We start from the raw sequence: 15,826 nt of genomic DNA, 5'->3' as shown, positions 1-15,826 counted from the left end.
CCCGGAGGTACTGTGAATACGATGGCACGTTGCCCTCATTGCGGGACTTTGTATCTGTGGCCTATGCCCACATTCGTCCCAATACAGCCTGCTGACCCCCCCGGTGGATGTGACACGGCGCTCTGCTGAGTCCCCGGGCGCGCTGTGGATGAACCGCGCGAGTCCCGGAGACAGGGGACTGGAGCCGGTCAAGTCGGCTGGGTCACTGGCCATTGAGGCGGCTGGATTAAACCCCGCGACAGGGGCAAAGAGACTTTCACCCCGCCCCGAGACCCCTAGGTCGGGGCGAGGGGACTACTCTGATGAGGACCTCCGTGAGCTGGCGGTAGCAAGAACGGAGCGGAAAAGACAGACGGGGAGAACGACGCCCCGTGGGGTGAGTGACCGGACGTCCCCCGCAGATCGGCGATCCGACCGACGGAGTCCCGCCATCCCCGGACCTGGCGGAGATGGGAGAGAGACGCCTACACCCCTGCGGATGGGTAAGCCAAAAAGCCCTATCTCTTACCTGGTCACAACAGACGGCGAAGCGCTGGAAGGGCCGCGCCAGGCCCAACGCGCACGTGGAGGGACGGCATCACTTCCGGTGGCGACGGCGGAGCAACCGGATGTCGTGGGAGAAGAGATCCCGCATGGGGGTCCAACGCGAGATGGCGACGCTTCCGGTTCCGGGGAGGACGTCACTTCCGGTGGCGACGGCGGAACCCAGGAAGGGGAAACAGCGACGCTTCGGCGATTGGGGGAAGGTCCCCGACCGCTCGTATTGCCCAGAAATCGGAGAGACGATCTCAGGACTGAGGAGGGTGAGACATCATCCTTGGACCAGTCTATGGACAGCCAGGAGCGGGTCGTAACCCCGTGGGGTCCCGTTCCCTGCCCCTATACCCAACCCCATGCCCTAGCTAATGCCCCTACCCCTATCACACGGTCACCGGGTTCACCGCCCAGCTTGGAACTTGTGGACATACCTTTGGGGGGGGAGGAAAAACGGACTGGGGAGAGGCAGCTCAGTGGAGCTACGGAAGGTGATTCACGGGGAGGAGGGGAATTGAGGGTGGCGGATACAGCACCCCAACCGGCAGTAAAGGCTCCGGGGTCCTCGAGGTGGTTCAACTCGCGATCTACAAGGTCGTCAGGGGTATTTTCATTTGATGACGACCGGGAACCAGGGCCTAATCCCTTTAAGGAGACCCGGTGGTGGGCTCCACTATTTGAGGGGTACTCCGCGTGGATGGACCGTACTCGGTTCCTCATCCGGCGGGAGGACGTGGTAGATTTCTGGTGGAGAGAGGGGGAGTTTACACCCGAGCAGAGGGACAGGGAATTACAGGAGAGGTGGTTCCAGCTGGAGCGTAGAGACATAGCGCCCATGGGTCCTGACACTCTGTCAGACCCAGTAGATTCTGATGAGCCCCTATCATGGGTGTTACCTGGGAGGGCAGGTAATGCTGATCTGACCAGGGTCAGTAGGGCGGAGAGGGCTATAATAGTCAAATATAAAAAATCCCATGGGTTGGAGTATCCCTATGTTCCGGAGCCCCTGATGGATGAAATTGAGGACAATAGGGAAACGTGGCTCCAAGAAACTATAGAGCTGTATTTAGCCAATAGGGGGAGCGACATTGTAGGTAAAAAGGCGGAAGAAAGAATAGACACCCTGATGCGAGTGTGGAGCATAGGGAGAAATGTTCACAAACATAGGGTGACCTATGTGCCAGAGAGAGGATCACCTAGGCATTATTATGTTACGGTCCTGGATATGGGTAACCGGGAAGTGAGGAAACCTGACCCAGATCACTATTATTAAGGGGGTACTGAGACATTACGCGGGTTCGTGGCTGCTGGTCGGGGCGGGCTTGGCGGATGACTGTATTCATATGTACTGTATTATGAGGAAATTTGTGTGATGTTAATTATGTTTTCCGTTACAGTGCTTCCTGGAAAGAGGTATACAAATTTAGGTCCCAGCGAGGACGATGGGATTCACCAGGGGGAGAATGTAGCGGTCATGTAAAATGCCTACAGTCATCTCTCCTGTTGGCAGTAAGGCCTGGTAAGTGTGGGCATGCCAGCAGTAATCATGGAGGTTTTCCCTCACACCCTGGTGGGGTGCTCTGTGTATGGCTGGGACTGGTCACATGCTCTGACTCCATGGTTAGTGATGTCAGAAATGTGTCAGCCTCAGAAGCTTACATAAGGCACAGCACTGTGTTGCAAAGTTAGTTGCTGGAAAGTTGCTGTCTAGTTAGTAGTTGTTCTGCTGAGGAAGGAGTTCCAGCTCTTGTCAGAGCTGAGGAAGGAGTTAAAGTTCTATCAGAGTGTCAGTTATGTTATAGTAACTCCATGGGAGGCTGTGTCCAGGGACCTGGCACAGGACAGTGATTCCTGCGGGAATAAGTGAATCCCTGATCTGGGTGACATACCTAACTAAAGGGAGCACTGGCGAGATGAGCGGCTGAAGATACTCCTTGTGGAGGGCAGTTGCCCTGCCGTGTCAATAAAGATGAGTTCAGCCAGAAACCCTCTCGTGTATCTATCTGGAATGAGTGTACAGAGAGGAGCACCACGGAGGAGTTCCTCGCCAGGATCATCCCCTTGCGCACGCAGGGACCCTGGTGAGGTGGAGGCGCTGCACTGGAACTAGGTGAGACTCAGCACACTACCTCAGCTGCCTGTCTGACGGGTTCTCCCCACACACCATCATGCGGGAGACTCAGGAGTCCTGTAGCCAGCAGGTGCACCATCAGGCATATTCACACTGTAATGGGGTCCGGTTAGACCACAGGGGCCAATGTGAGATTGGGTGGGTCAGGCCGGGCCAGAAACACCGTTACACATGCAATGGCAAAGACTGTGTTAACACCACTTACATGTTTTAGCAGAATCACTTCAAATGAATGATTCGTTAGAATCAGCAAACCATGAAAAACTATATATAATAGCTCATGTTTTTCCTCAATTTTTACTTATCAGGATCACAGAGTACGGGGATGGCAAATCCCTGGTTGTAAAAATATCTAACAGTACAAAGAGGCCATTTAAATTCCAATTCTCAGGTGGGCCAAATCCTACTAGTGTTATAAACCAGAAACAAGGGAACATTATACTTTGCTCTTCAATATCATATTATTTTATGTAGCATATACGGCTTTATTTTTTATAGAGTCCAAAAGCCATAAACAGGCCTTCAGAATCAGATGCCAACATTTGAATAGAAACAGTGTTAGTGAATTATTTGACATTGTGTATGGATGTGGACGGACAGAAATGAACACAGGGAAGAGAAAGGGGCTTATTCTAGGAGTTTCGATATAGAGCATTTTGGGCACTTTTCGAATGAGTTTGCAAGTGTAGCTATTCAGAAAGCTTCAATAAATGCCAAACCCATGCTAGAAGTGCTTCTTTCCAATCGGTAGCGGCCTGCACAGACGAACCACGCATTTTTTTTTTAAATATCAAGACATCGTAGTAGCTCCGAGATTCACATTGCGGCTGCAACTTGCAGTTTCTAATCTTGCCACCTCGAGGGTGGCAAGATGTGATCTGCGATGTGACTCAGAAGAAAAAAAAAGCTGTGTGTGCTGTGCACGCGCATAGTAAGTGAAACTTCTTTGACTTTTGTCACAGAAATTGACTTATAACGCGCGTGCTCGGCACACATGTGTCAGTCAGTGTATGTGTCAGTTAGATAGTATGTATGTGTGTCAGTCAGTGAGTATGTATGTGTGTCAGTCAGAGAGTATGTATGTGTGTCAGTCAGAGAGTATGTATGTGTGTCAGTCAGAGAGTATGTATGTGTGTCAGTCAGAGAGCATGTGTGTCAGTCAGTGTGTGCATGTGTGTCAGTCAGTGTGTGCATGTGTGTCAGTCAGTGTGTGCATGTGTGTCAGTCAGTGTGTGCATGTGTGTCTGTCAGTGTATGTCTCTGTCTCTGTGTTGTGTGAATGTCTCTCTGTGTCGGTCAGTGTGTGTATGTGTGTCAGTCAGTGAGTGTATGTGTGTCAGTCAGTGTGCGTGTGTCAGAGTGTGCGTGCGTGTGTATGTGTATCAGTCAGTGTGTGTCAGTGTGTGTGTGTGTGTGTCAGTGTGTGTGTCAGTGTGTGTGTCCTGCCCCCCTCTCTCCTGACTCTCCCCAGCACACTTGTCCTCCCCTCAGCACCCTTATCCTTTCCCTGCAGCACCCTTTTCCTGCCCCCAGACCCTTTCAGCAGCCCCCCCCCTTCCTACCAGATCGCGGCACAGAGGAGATGGAGGCAGTGTTGGCGGGGGGAGGGAGGCAGTGTCGAAGGGGGGAGAGGGAGAAGCGCGTCATCGTCAGCTGGAGCCGACTCGGAGGCTTGTGATGGTGCTGTGGGGGACATGGGGGACGCAGCGCACTCATCACCCCCCTCCTCCCCCCCCCCGTTACCGGAGCAGGAGCAGTTCTATGCCTCGGCCGGGGCATGCACCGGGAGGAGAGGCCGCAGGAGATCAGAGCCTGCATAGGGCCCCGGGGAGCAGTGTGGGCTTCAGTGTCCCTGTGAGGAGAGTCATGGCGTCTTGAGCGTCGCCATGACTACCGGGCATGCGCAGCATATCAATGGGCGGGGAACGGCGGCAGTTAGAAGTGGCTGTATCTCCTCGGGCTGCGGTCCGGCACCGGGTCTCTGAGGAGTGGCGGCGGCGATTACATTTTAAGGGGGAGCGGCGCTTGTTAGGAGCTGCGGCAGCGAGTAAATGTTGAGCGGGTGGGAGTGTGTAAGCGGCCGTGTGGGGGGGAACAAAGACGATTAGGAGCTGAAACGAAACGGTTAGGAGCGGCGCCGGTGGCTATCGCCGCCGCCGCATGTGATTTGCCAGAACTCAGCCGGCCTCAACTGCCAGCACTGTGACGTCACATCCGTTTCATTTTCTCTCCCCACAATCCATTTTTGTCCCATCACGAATGAGGTGCCACTAAAGAAGTTTCACTTCAAAAATAATTATTTTTCCTACATCGGATTGAAGCCGGGAGTCTCCGGGCTGACCCGCATTAATATCAGCTCCGAAGACCCCCTGCTTCAATCCTATGTAATACAAATACATTTACAGGCAGCTTCATTAACTTAGCGGCTAATCTCTAAGGTAATAAAGGGGTTAAATACCAGTGCTGGCTTATTGGGGGTAGAGGGGGTGGGTGAAGGTGGTATTTGGCCCGTGGTGGGTGTTTAGGCCTACCGGGAGGGTTGTGGGAGGAGTTAACCCCTTCATTACCTTAGCAGTTATGGGGATGCCGGTATCCCCGCAAAGTTTAAATGTCCCGTCACGTGACGCGGGAGACTTAAACAATACAATGCAGGGAGATACCGGCACCCCATACCAGTGGCCTTTAACTCGGGAAGCAGGGCGTCCCCGAGGATGAAAGTAATGCGGTTCAGCTCGGGTGACCCCCTGCTTCAATACTGTGTTATTAAAATCAAATAAAAACAGTGCGATCTCCTGTAAGAGCTGTGCAGGGAGATGCAGCTCTCTCTGTGCAGCTCTCTCTATGCAGCTCTTACAGACTGTAGGCAGATCGCACAGGAAGGACTTAGAAAAAGGCTGAGATAAGGTCACTGCTATCCTGAGCGGTTTCTGACTTGCGATAAATCTTTCTGAATACCGCGATAACACAAATGTCAGACCGTGAGGTAGGGTCGTGCCAGACCGTTCGATTTGGCAGTGATAACATCAAAGCCACTAGAATAGGCCCCAAAGATTCAAGTATAAGCCATCAGCAAATAATAGGATATGAAAACAACAGGAATAGGAGAAGGGATCTGCATGAAAACTTTATATACCGTCTGTTCAAAAGCAAAATAATAGAAAGTTGGAGCCTAAGAAAGAACAGTTGAGGTAAAATGGCTATAAAGTAGCTGAAGATAATAATAGGCTTAGTAAATATGGTGCTTTATTTTGGAATAATTAGATGTTCCTCTTTTTTTTTTTTTAAAAAGGCATGTACAATATGTATTATATTTTTTAAATAAAAATATATTTTATCACTTTAGGGAAAACTATAAGCAATGTTGCTTATTTTTTAAAGAATTACTTACTGGAGAAACAACAATTTCCAAATAATGAAGACTAATCTACTGTACCATATTCACATTACTTGAAAATGAATAGGTATAAATAACATTTAGGAAACGTTTTTAGTTTTAAAAATCTGTCCATTGGAAAAAAAAAAAAATAATAATCTTCCAATACCACTACAATATGGGTGATATTCTCACAACAATAGAATGGGTACGAAAAGGCTAGTTAAGGATCAACTACTTGCATTGATGAAGGCTTTTCAGTTGTGATGAGTGACCACACAAAGCTTACAATAAGTCTTAAAACCTCTCCAACATACAGTATGAAAGATTAGCATGCAACAATGAAACAGCCCTTGGAATTATGTGTTGGTCAATAATATAATTAAACTTTCTTGCATTGTCGTAGTCAACGGAAACTATTTTTTTGTAATTAACACAACATTTTCCCTGTTTTATTCAATGGTGAAGAGAGAGTTCAATGCTCAGTCCAGCTGTGGCATCGGTCCAAGTCAATTCCCCAAATCATCTATATCCATCACAGAAATTTTACTCTTTATCAATAAATACAGTGTTAATGGTTTGAACTATTGCTGGCAAAGTCAATGTCCTATAATCTCTACACATAAAATAAACTGCTGGCTGGAGAATTTCTTGGAGTGTGAGTTGCATTCCCAAAGCAATCAGCAGCTTAAACATGAGTTTGGAGAGCTCACTATTTAGGAAGAGGTCAAAATATAACAAGATGGTAAAAATCATTCTTAATATGTTCAGCTCATTTCCATCTATTATACTTTACCAGTGATTTTTTACAATTCTAATGGGAGGTTGAAGAAGTATGTCGGCTTATAAAATAAGTTAATAATTAAAATTAAACCTAGCCACTCTGTGGGGATCAGAATACTTTTAAAATGACAACCCCTTAACCATGTTTATCTTTTCCATACTTTAAAGATTTCATCACAACAAAATGCTTGTTTTCACCTCCAGCTTTTTCTATGCATCCCTTCTAAATTGGTATTATATTCCTAAAAAATAGCCACAAACCCACATTGTGTAATCCCCTATCACTTAGTGACATTAGGGGACATCAACAAACCTTATCTGATTAAGATAAGACATTTGTTTCTGATAAGGTTCTCTGTAGTCTGCATATAAAACAGCTCTAAACTGCCTGGTAGAGTGGAGAGGGTGGGACTAAAGAGTGGGAATAAAGAGCAGAAGTTGCCATACAGTATGTACACTCTAGGCTACTATAGGCTTCGGGCCTTTTTTAATAAAAATTAAAATAAAATAAAAAACAGCTAGGAAAACAATAAAAATATGGTTGGTAAGATGTTATCATGGGCATTATATGAAGTTCGCTTTCAAGTGCCCTTACATGACGTGCCTGGCACAGAATGGGCCCTGGCACACCCATGGTTAAACAACATGCAAGAATTTAGTTGAAATTTAAATAAAATGAAAACATGAATATAGGAAAAGAGGTATTGCACTATTTGCTTTTTCAAACTCAGTCAGACACCTTGACTTGATTTATCATTGTCTGAATTTTACACTTATTGGAATAGCCAACTAATGCCATCTAAAATGCCATTTTATTTAACATTTTTGATTGGCCAACTACAGTAATGGAGCACAACTTTCCTTTATTCTCAGTTTATTGTAGTGTCAGTGGTTTTTGATGTTCTCTCCATTGGTAGTTAGTGTTTTAACTGTAGAGATGAAACAAGGAAGTGTGCTTTGCACCACTGTTGTAATATTTTATAATATTTCATAACAATCATTATGGTGACTGCCCTGTTGTTGCCTGTGCATAAAACATTTGTGGCCTTTTTAATAGATTGACAAAAAATGTTGCCAAAATAGGAGCTCGCTTCCAAAATGGCATTTTTTTGCACACATTTGAATATTCGTGAATTTCTTAAAACTTTCAGTATTTGTTTTTTTTTAAACATTTGAATTCTCAAAAATGCTCAAATTAGCAGAAGTTTGTATGAAGAACTGTCACTAAGAGGCGAAAGTTGGCAAGTAAAAAAAAAATGGGGGGAAAATTGCCCATCCTGGCAACCTCACAAACTGAATTTCAACAGATTTGCCCATCTCTACCTTTTATACCTGTCATAACATCATTGATGATTTAAAAGCACTGATCAGTAAGATGCTATGCATACAGTGAGAGGTTAAACAAACGCTACTGAATAGTGAAATAGATACTTTGGAGAAAAGACCTTCACCACGGTAGCTTTCGGTATTATGCCATCACAGTATGATTAATATGTCTCAAGGTCTATTAAAAACAACCTGTTTTAAGTTCTATCCTCCCAGAAGCCTTTTAAATAGAGGGCAATGATTGAGGGGCTAGGGGACCTCCTCAGATCCCTTGACCAGGTAGAAGCAGCACTGCCCTCCCTCCCTTATTCACTGATTGTTATCATTTAATGCTATTTTATGTTTTTGATATAATAAAAAATGAGGGAAAATAAGTCAAATAATAATAGATAAATTATATTTAGAAAAAGAGTTGAATAAAGAGTGAAAAGGAAAATTGAGGCTTTCCGTTTTATCGGTTCAGCTTTGGAGAATGTTATGCTGGTGATATCTTGCCAGCCGGGGCTCTGATTAATGTGTGTCTTGAGGCTGGATCTAAGTGTGAAGGGGAACAGTATCTGCTGGGCATTAGGTTCTGGTGGCTTACTCTTGGTGGTCTTTGGGTGTTTCAAGGATGAATGTGCTTGGCGCACTTGGCGATAGAGGCAGGCCATGTTTGGGCTTCGTGGGGCCTGATATCTGGTTAAGGGCACGCTGACAGGGTGGGGGGTCTATTTGATATAACAATCAATCATTAAAGCTAATTTTACCTCCAATTTTACCTGCAATCTTGCTACTCTGTTCTCTTGAGGGCTTATGCTCTGGAGTGGTACCAGGGAATGGGGGATTGCTCAAAGGCTCCAAGTCCATGTAATAGTTTGATTGATTTAACTTTGTTATCTATTTTTCACTTGTTATATTCCCTTATTCCCATTTGACTTACAGTATGTGTGGATACTTTCAGTCATTGTTTTGTTTTATACAGTGTACTGTATATAAAATACATGCAGTAATATATTGTTCTGAATAAGAAAAAAAAAAAAAATTGACACAGATCTCTTATAGAGTTACGTTTATGTCAGCTCGGTGCTGGAAGGACATTAAAAATATGGCTTAAAACATAGGAACATATTTACTAAACAGTGCAATGCCACAATACACCATCCATCCTGTTCTTTTAAAGGAGTCTTGTGGCATAGCAAAACTTAGGAATACAGGCATATAAATATCTAATGACAGATCAGCACTGACTTTTTTCACCAACAAACTGCTTACTAATGCAAGGGAGCTAAATACCTTGATACACCATAAATTTGACCTTTCTATTGTCATACTGTACAATAAATAATAAAAGTGAAGAACTTACAGCTTGACACACAGCCCCCAACCTGTGCCAGGGGCCGATGCCACTCCCTGGATATGTAATCACTTCTGAGTGATCACATGCCTGGGACCAGGCCGAGTATGCAACAGCCCAAGGACAAGGTAGGTCATTAGGGCAGTGTAACAGTTACATAAATCCATAACTAATTCAATTATTTTGCATTGCAGTTCCTATTCTATAGCTGAAATATCTTTGTAACATGCAAGTGAGCTGCAAAGGATTTATTGTGATTCCTTAGTGGTTTGAACTCAGCAGGAGATTATTTAAATATTAAATTGAAGACATATTTTAGTTACTTCATCAACTTAAAACTTAAGCAAAACAATCAATATGAGAATGAAATGATTGCAAAAAAACATCTAAGGTGGAACAAAGTAGTGCTTTCACTGATGTAATCATGGTTGTCAAATGCAGACTTATTTCTACATCCAAGATTGCACGACACCAAACAATGAATCAGTCATTTATTCCAAAAGCTTATACCTTAAGAACAGTGAGTAATCTAGCAGTTCCGGTTAATTTAGTAAACTCCCATGTGAAAATAGGATACGTGCTCCAAGGCACGTGTGGTCATGTTTCTACATTGTTTCTGGAAAGTGTTATATAGTTTTGGCATTGGAAAGGCAAGATAATATCATACCTCACCCTAATGAAGAAAACCTCATTAGCCTGTAATGCAAAGTCAGATATTGTCATATTAAAAGTGTCCCGTCAGCACTAGTGGGTGTTTGCTAAACAAAAGATTGGAGGGTTACTACACTTAAATATATAAAAATTGATTTATAATGGGAAACAATGCAGTTCAAGCGAAGGTATTTTCACCATAAGACACCCCAAAAGATCAATATTACACATGATTTGTAGGATGTGATATGATCGCATGCATGCATGGTGAACTAGGAACTTTACCTCTTTGTAGTTCTGGCTGATTTGTTCTAAGCTAAGAGAATAAATCAGATCTTTGCCTCCCACAAACAGTCTTTCTTGATACTCATCCAAATGCATGATACGAAGGTCAAGGAATCCAAATGGGCTGTGGAACACTGATGTTCTGTTTAAATCCCAGAGCTCTGAAATACAATACGACATTGAGTGAACAATAAACAAATATAAAGCTACACTGTGTTCATTAAATATTAGCTGTACATGGCAATATGCATGAGCGGAGGAGAACCGTGCTGGGGTGGAGCGTGCGGCAGAGACCGGTTGGGAGGTGAGAGGAAAGGTTCAGATCAAGGGGAGAAATACACACACATGAAAGGGGAAGAAGAGATATAGAAAGGAAGAGAAAAAAGAGGGGGGAAGAGAAGATGAAGGAGAACAAAAAAAATATAAAAGAGGTAAAAGGAAGATGCAGGGGGAGGGAAAGGAGAGAGAGCCATGAGGGGGGAAAGAGTTATAGACATGAAGGGAGGCAATGGAGACAGATATGAGGGGGGGGGGGAGGAGAGAGATAATCATGAGTAGGAAAGAGTGAGACATGAACTGGAAATACTGAAGGGGAAAGAAAAGAGGAAAAGATACTGAGGAGACATGATTGTTAAAGATAGGATGACATGAAGGGGAAATAAGAAACAACCTGGGGATGGAGGGGGAGAGAGACAGGGAAGATTAAAGGAAGAGAAAGGCATTACGAGCAGGGCAGGGGAATATGTTGACACTTTTCAAATAAAGTATAATAATAATAATGAAGAAGGGAGGGTTAGTAAACATACATGACGGGGCAAAGTAAACCGAGGAAAAATTATTTCATAACATTTTCAGGGGGCCCATTCTTCAAATTTGTTCTGGCACAAATATATTTGTTGGCTGTTCTGGAGCCAAAAGGTGTCTTTTGGTGGCATAAGCCCGCGGTGCGCAAACTGAGGGGATTGCCCCCCACGGAGGTCGGGAGAATATGTAGGGGGGTGCGGGCGGTTACAGAGGCCCTGCGCTCTTCCCCACGGCATTTAAATTAAATGTCGGGGGAGGCGTGAGGCCTCTGTAACTCGCTTATCTGCTCTCTGCGGGCCTTCGGCGACGCATCACCATGGCAACGCACGTCAAATGACGCGGCGGGTTCACGTGAAGTGACTTCACATGACCTGCGACGTCATTTGATGCCGAGTCATTGGGAGAGAGGGGGGGGACAAACGCTGCGGCTCCCAGGCAGGGGGGCGCAGCTCAAGAAGTTTGCGCACCCCTGGCATAAGGTATCGTATGGCAAAATATAACCTCTTAAGCAAATATGACACAAAAATGATAATGCTTAGAGTAAATAGCACACAGCAAATATCCTTATGTTAATGTGTAGGAAGCATGATCCAAATCCGTAATATGTTAAATTCTGTAAATCTGCGTAAAAACAAAGAACGCAATTACATTATTTGATATATCTACAAAATAATACAAAAAGCTATATCTAAATTCTATAGCATAAAATATAATAGAAAATAAAAAAGAAAGTTATTACAGACAACATGGGAATACCTATTACTAGGTGAAACCTACAATATCATTTATTTCTATAGTGTAAAACAGTTATGTTGTAATATCCAAATAATCCAACACAAACAAGTACACACTAATGTATTGTGATACAAATATATCATTATATGATCACCTATAAAATTGGATGAAATTAGAGCATTAAACAAATATAGTTTACAAAAAATACCAGTAACTGCCAAAAGTGCCAAAACCTGAAAGCTAAATAAACATTTGTACATATACTTTTTACCAGAGCTCGATGTAACAATTTACATTTAAAAAACTATGGTAAGCATCAAAATGGTATGAGTCAATTAAATGTTTAAAATGTCAAGCACGCCAATTGAACTGCCGTATCCAAATAAAACAGGCTGCACTGCCTAGATCTACTCAACTCCATTCAAGTCCATTCTTAAATAATATTATTGTAAAATTATCCTGTGCAGTACTTAAGGAACTGGTCCCTCACATATCCCACTGTTTACTATGATCCTTTCCACATGTCATTTCAAGAAGACCTTAAATCATTGATCTGCTGAATGCTTTGACAAGGTTAATACCTCAAACTACGAATTCCATATTTATTTGGGATCAAGAGATGGATCTTTCTCCCCGTAGCAAAATGAGTCTCTTCCACTGGATATTAAGTAATGCAATAAGTGTCATTTTCATTTAGCTTCTCAGGGTTTAAAACAGATGCTGCTTAATAGGCACTAAGGCAACACACTTCAAATACACACATTCCAATTAAAGCAGCAGTCCAAGCCGCATTTTTATTATTTTAATTTTTTTCCCCTTTAATATGTTCATCAATACAATACACACGATGATAAGTAATTAGCTAAGTTGCAGATCGATCCATTCTCCAGTGATCGATCAGCGAAAATTTGACTCAGGGGTTCACTAAATTGCTGTCAGCAGAAGAGGACCAAAGATGCAAAGTTTTGTGGGGAAGATCTTGTGACCAGGCAGTCACTAGATACAATTTATGCACTGCTAGAGAGAGGACAGGGCTCAAAAAGGGGTGTGCCCAAGCCTGTTTCAGAAGAGGAAGGCGATGTGACTTTGTAAATGACAGCTATAGAAACAAAAATGCTTCTTACATTATAATGCATTAAAAATGTAATTTAGAGTTGATTTATAAAAGACAATGCTACAAGAATTTTTTCATAGTACAGAACTGATTTATTAAAAAAAGAAAAAAAAAAAACACACATGTAGGTTATTGCTTGGTCTGCAGCTTTAAAGCAACAATCCTGGCTGATTGATTATTTTTGCCTCCTTTTAATTTACAGCACGGGAAGCAAGGGGTCCCACGGAGCTGGACTGCATTAATTTCAGCTCTGTGTACCTCCTAGTTATTGAGATACTTACCAGTGAAGTTAATGGTGTCCCTACCCCTCGAAATGGCGGTTTAAATGTCGCAGGTCACATGAGCCAATGGTATGCCGCAACATCATACAGATGTCGCCAGGCTTACTGTCCTCGGTGCTGCGTTCACAAGCGGCTGCCGGTCCACAGTGCAGCCATGTGCGCCCACGGCTCAAGAAAACAGAAAGTGGCCCGAGAGGATTAACTCAGCGGGGGGTTTCTCTTCTGAATCCTGTAAGAGCGGCGCAGAAGAGTCCCAGGGGGAAGCAGCCTCTCTCTGTCTCCCCGAGCAGCTCTTACAACACAAATTCATGTGCGTTGTGGCTTCATATTGGAAGATCATTTAAATCCCCTGGAAAAAATAGAATGTACTGCCGGTAACTTCATCGCTACGTATCTCAGAAGCCAGGAGGGCTATAAAAAGGGAGGGTTAAAATGTCGGCATTGCTGCTTTAATTTTTTCTACTTTCTAAGAATGGTTTTAATAAAATATGTTACAGTATTGTGTAAAAGGTAGAAAGTATTTCAATATTGTTGTTGTACCAGTGTCTCTAAAATAATATAATCACATTAAATGTAATGTAATTTAACTTAGAAAGAGCCTCTGTCTAAAAATACAAAGATGAATAGAGAAATCAATGTGATCCACTAAAAAGTGTTTTAATCTGTCTGTTTTCAAACAAGTCAGAAGTCTGTAACTTCAGAAAAATCTACATTGTTATTGACTGCCTTTATTTATTACAATTCCTCTTTCACCTCTGCATTAAAATCCCACTATTTCATAATGAAAATAGAAAGTAAAGCGCAAACCCATATACAAATATGTGAATCACGTGCTGGTGATAATAAATGATTCTGGACAATTGCCCCATAAAGCGTGAAATACAATTGTAATAAAGTGTTCATACACCCGGTGCTGCCAGATACCTGCGGTTTTCCAACAAACAACCGCAATAGGACAAGATGCAAAAGATACAGTAGGCATTCGCTACGCACACTAGGTGAATGAGTAAATTCAAATTAATGACAACAAAACTGTGCAATTATAAATGCAGACCAAATACATCACTGATCTTCTACAGCAGGGTCTTTTGGTTCCTTGAGGCCACCGTACCTGGAGCTCAGTCTGCTGACGTCCTACCGTTCCGCAGTTCGGAGAACAGAAAGGCAGACCGGGCAGCTGTGTGCACGGAGGACCAGAGCTAGGAGCAAGGTTGGAGTGCACCTCAAGTCGCTCACTCTTTTCAAACGTCGGGAAAGTGTGTGTTTCCTTTCCCCCCTGTGTTGTATGTGATCTATAGTAAAACGTTATTATGCCATCTGCGTTTCCATATGTGTCTCTCTCTGCATGAGGTTTTACTACATACCAGAATACGTGATTCAGCTCTATGAGGACATGGAAGAAACTGCTGTAGAAGATCAGTGATGTATTTGGTCTGCATTAATTGCAGTTTTTTTGTCACTAATTTGAATTCACTCATTCACTATTTCATAATACCTCTACTTCCTTGGTGTTATGTGTAAAATTGTTGTACGATGTGATAACTTTCATGGAACTAACATGCTAATCCTTTACAGATGAGGTTTTAAAGCTTTTCTAATCTCACAAACTTGCTGTATTAATGGTACACTTGAACAAGAGACCCGTGATAAGCTTTGTACACTATAAATTAATCTATAAAGAATTCTCATGTTGGTCCCTAAAAGGTTTTTATTGGTTGGCAGTATGCTCTAGGAATTTGATGTGCATGAACTATGATAACATACTGTAGTACTTTCTGTGGAAAAAAGTAAGCGGCCCAGAAGGTTTATGCGTTAATCTTCCCGGGCCGAAGACAGTCTTGAAGATCTGCGTAGAGAGATCAGAAAATTAGTCTCTGCTAGCTACCTCAGGGAGCTGCCCAGGGAGACACAGTCAGTCTGGTCTGTCGAGCCCCTTGATGACATATATAGCATAGCCTCTGGCCGTTATTCTTCTGTTGGGCCCCCACCGTGTAAGTCCTGGTAGGTACAGGCAATGTGAGGGGTTAATTCTCTCATGAAGGCATAGCTTGTTGCTGCAGCCTGGATACACTGGCTGTATCCAGGGGTGGGCCTAACAACCAAAGAGTGTCCTCCTGGGGAGGATACTGGTTGGGTCACATGCAGGTAATGTGATGCCTATCACTATGAGACCTGTCCTGTTATGGGGTAGGGTTACAAGCCCATCCCCAGGGTATATACTGACACTCACCCAGAAGTCAGCAGTCTGTCTCTTCCCTCCCCCTGTGGTGTGGGAAACATCTACCCTGCATCCCAGGAGGGGATCAAGAAGGGGCCTACATGGGCCTAAAGCCTGGGAGGTTCCTTGTCAGGGAGTTAAAGCTGTGACTTCTGGATGATTGCAATAAAGAACATGGAGCCATCCCTATATGTGATCACTGTCTGGGTCACTAAGGAGTTGCCAGCATGGACCATCCTTTTCATCTCAGGATCC

At 43.6% G+C, this 15,826-nt stretch overlaps 1 protein-coding gene across 2 annotated transcripts in view; it reads right to left on the bottom strand.

The window, feature by feature from the left end:
• Positions 1–15,826, bottom strand: part of SEMA3E (semaphorin 3E) — a 253,192-nt gene that overhangs the window by 127,512 nt on the left and 109,854 nt on the right. For both annotated transcript variants that reach the window (XM_075599557.1, XM_075599558.1), the window contains exon 2: positions 10,420–10,580. In XM_075599557.1, coding sequence (XP_075455672.1) covers positions 10,420–10,580 — 161 coding nt within the window. The remainder of the gene's footprint in view (positions 1–10,419; positions 10,581–15,826) is intronic.

The sequence above is a fragment of the Ascaphus truei genome, chromosome 5, assembly GCF_040206685.1.
Source record: "Ascaphus truei isolate aAscTru1 chromosome 5, aAscTru1.hap1, whole genome shotgun sequence".
Taxonomy (NCBI): Eukaryota; Metazoa; Chordata; class Amphibia; order Anura; family Ascaphidae; genus Ascaphus; species Ascaphus truei.
This window is presented reverse-complemented; position numbering and strand designations above follow the sequence as displayed.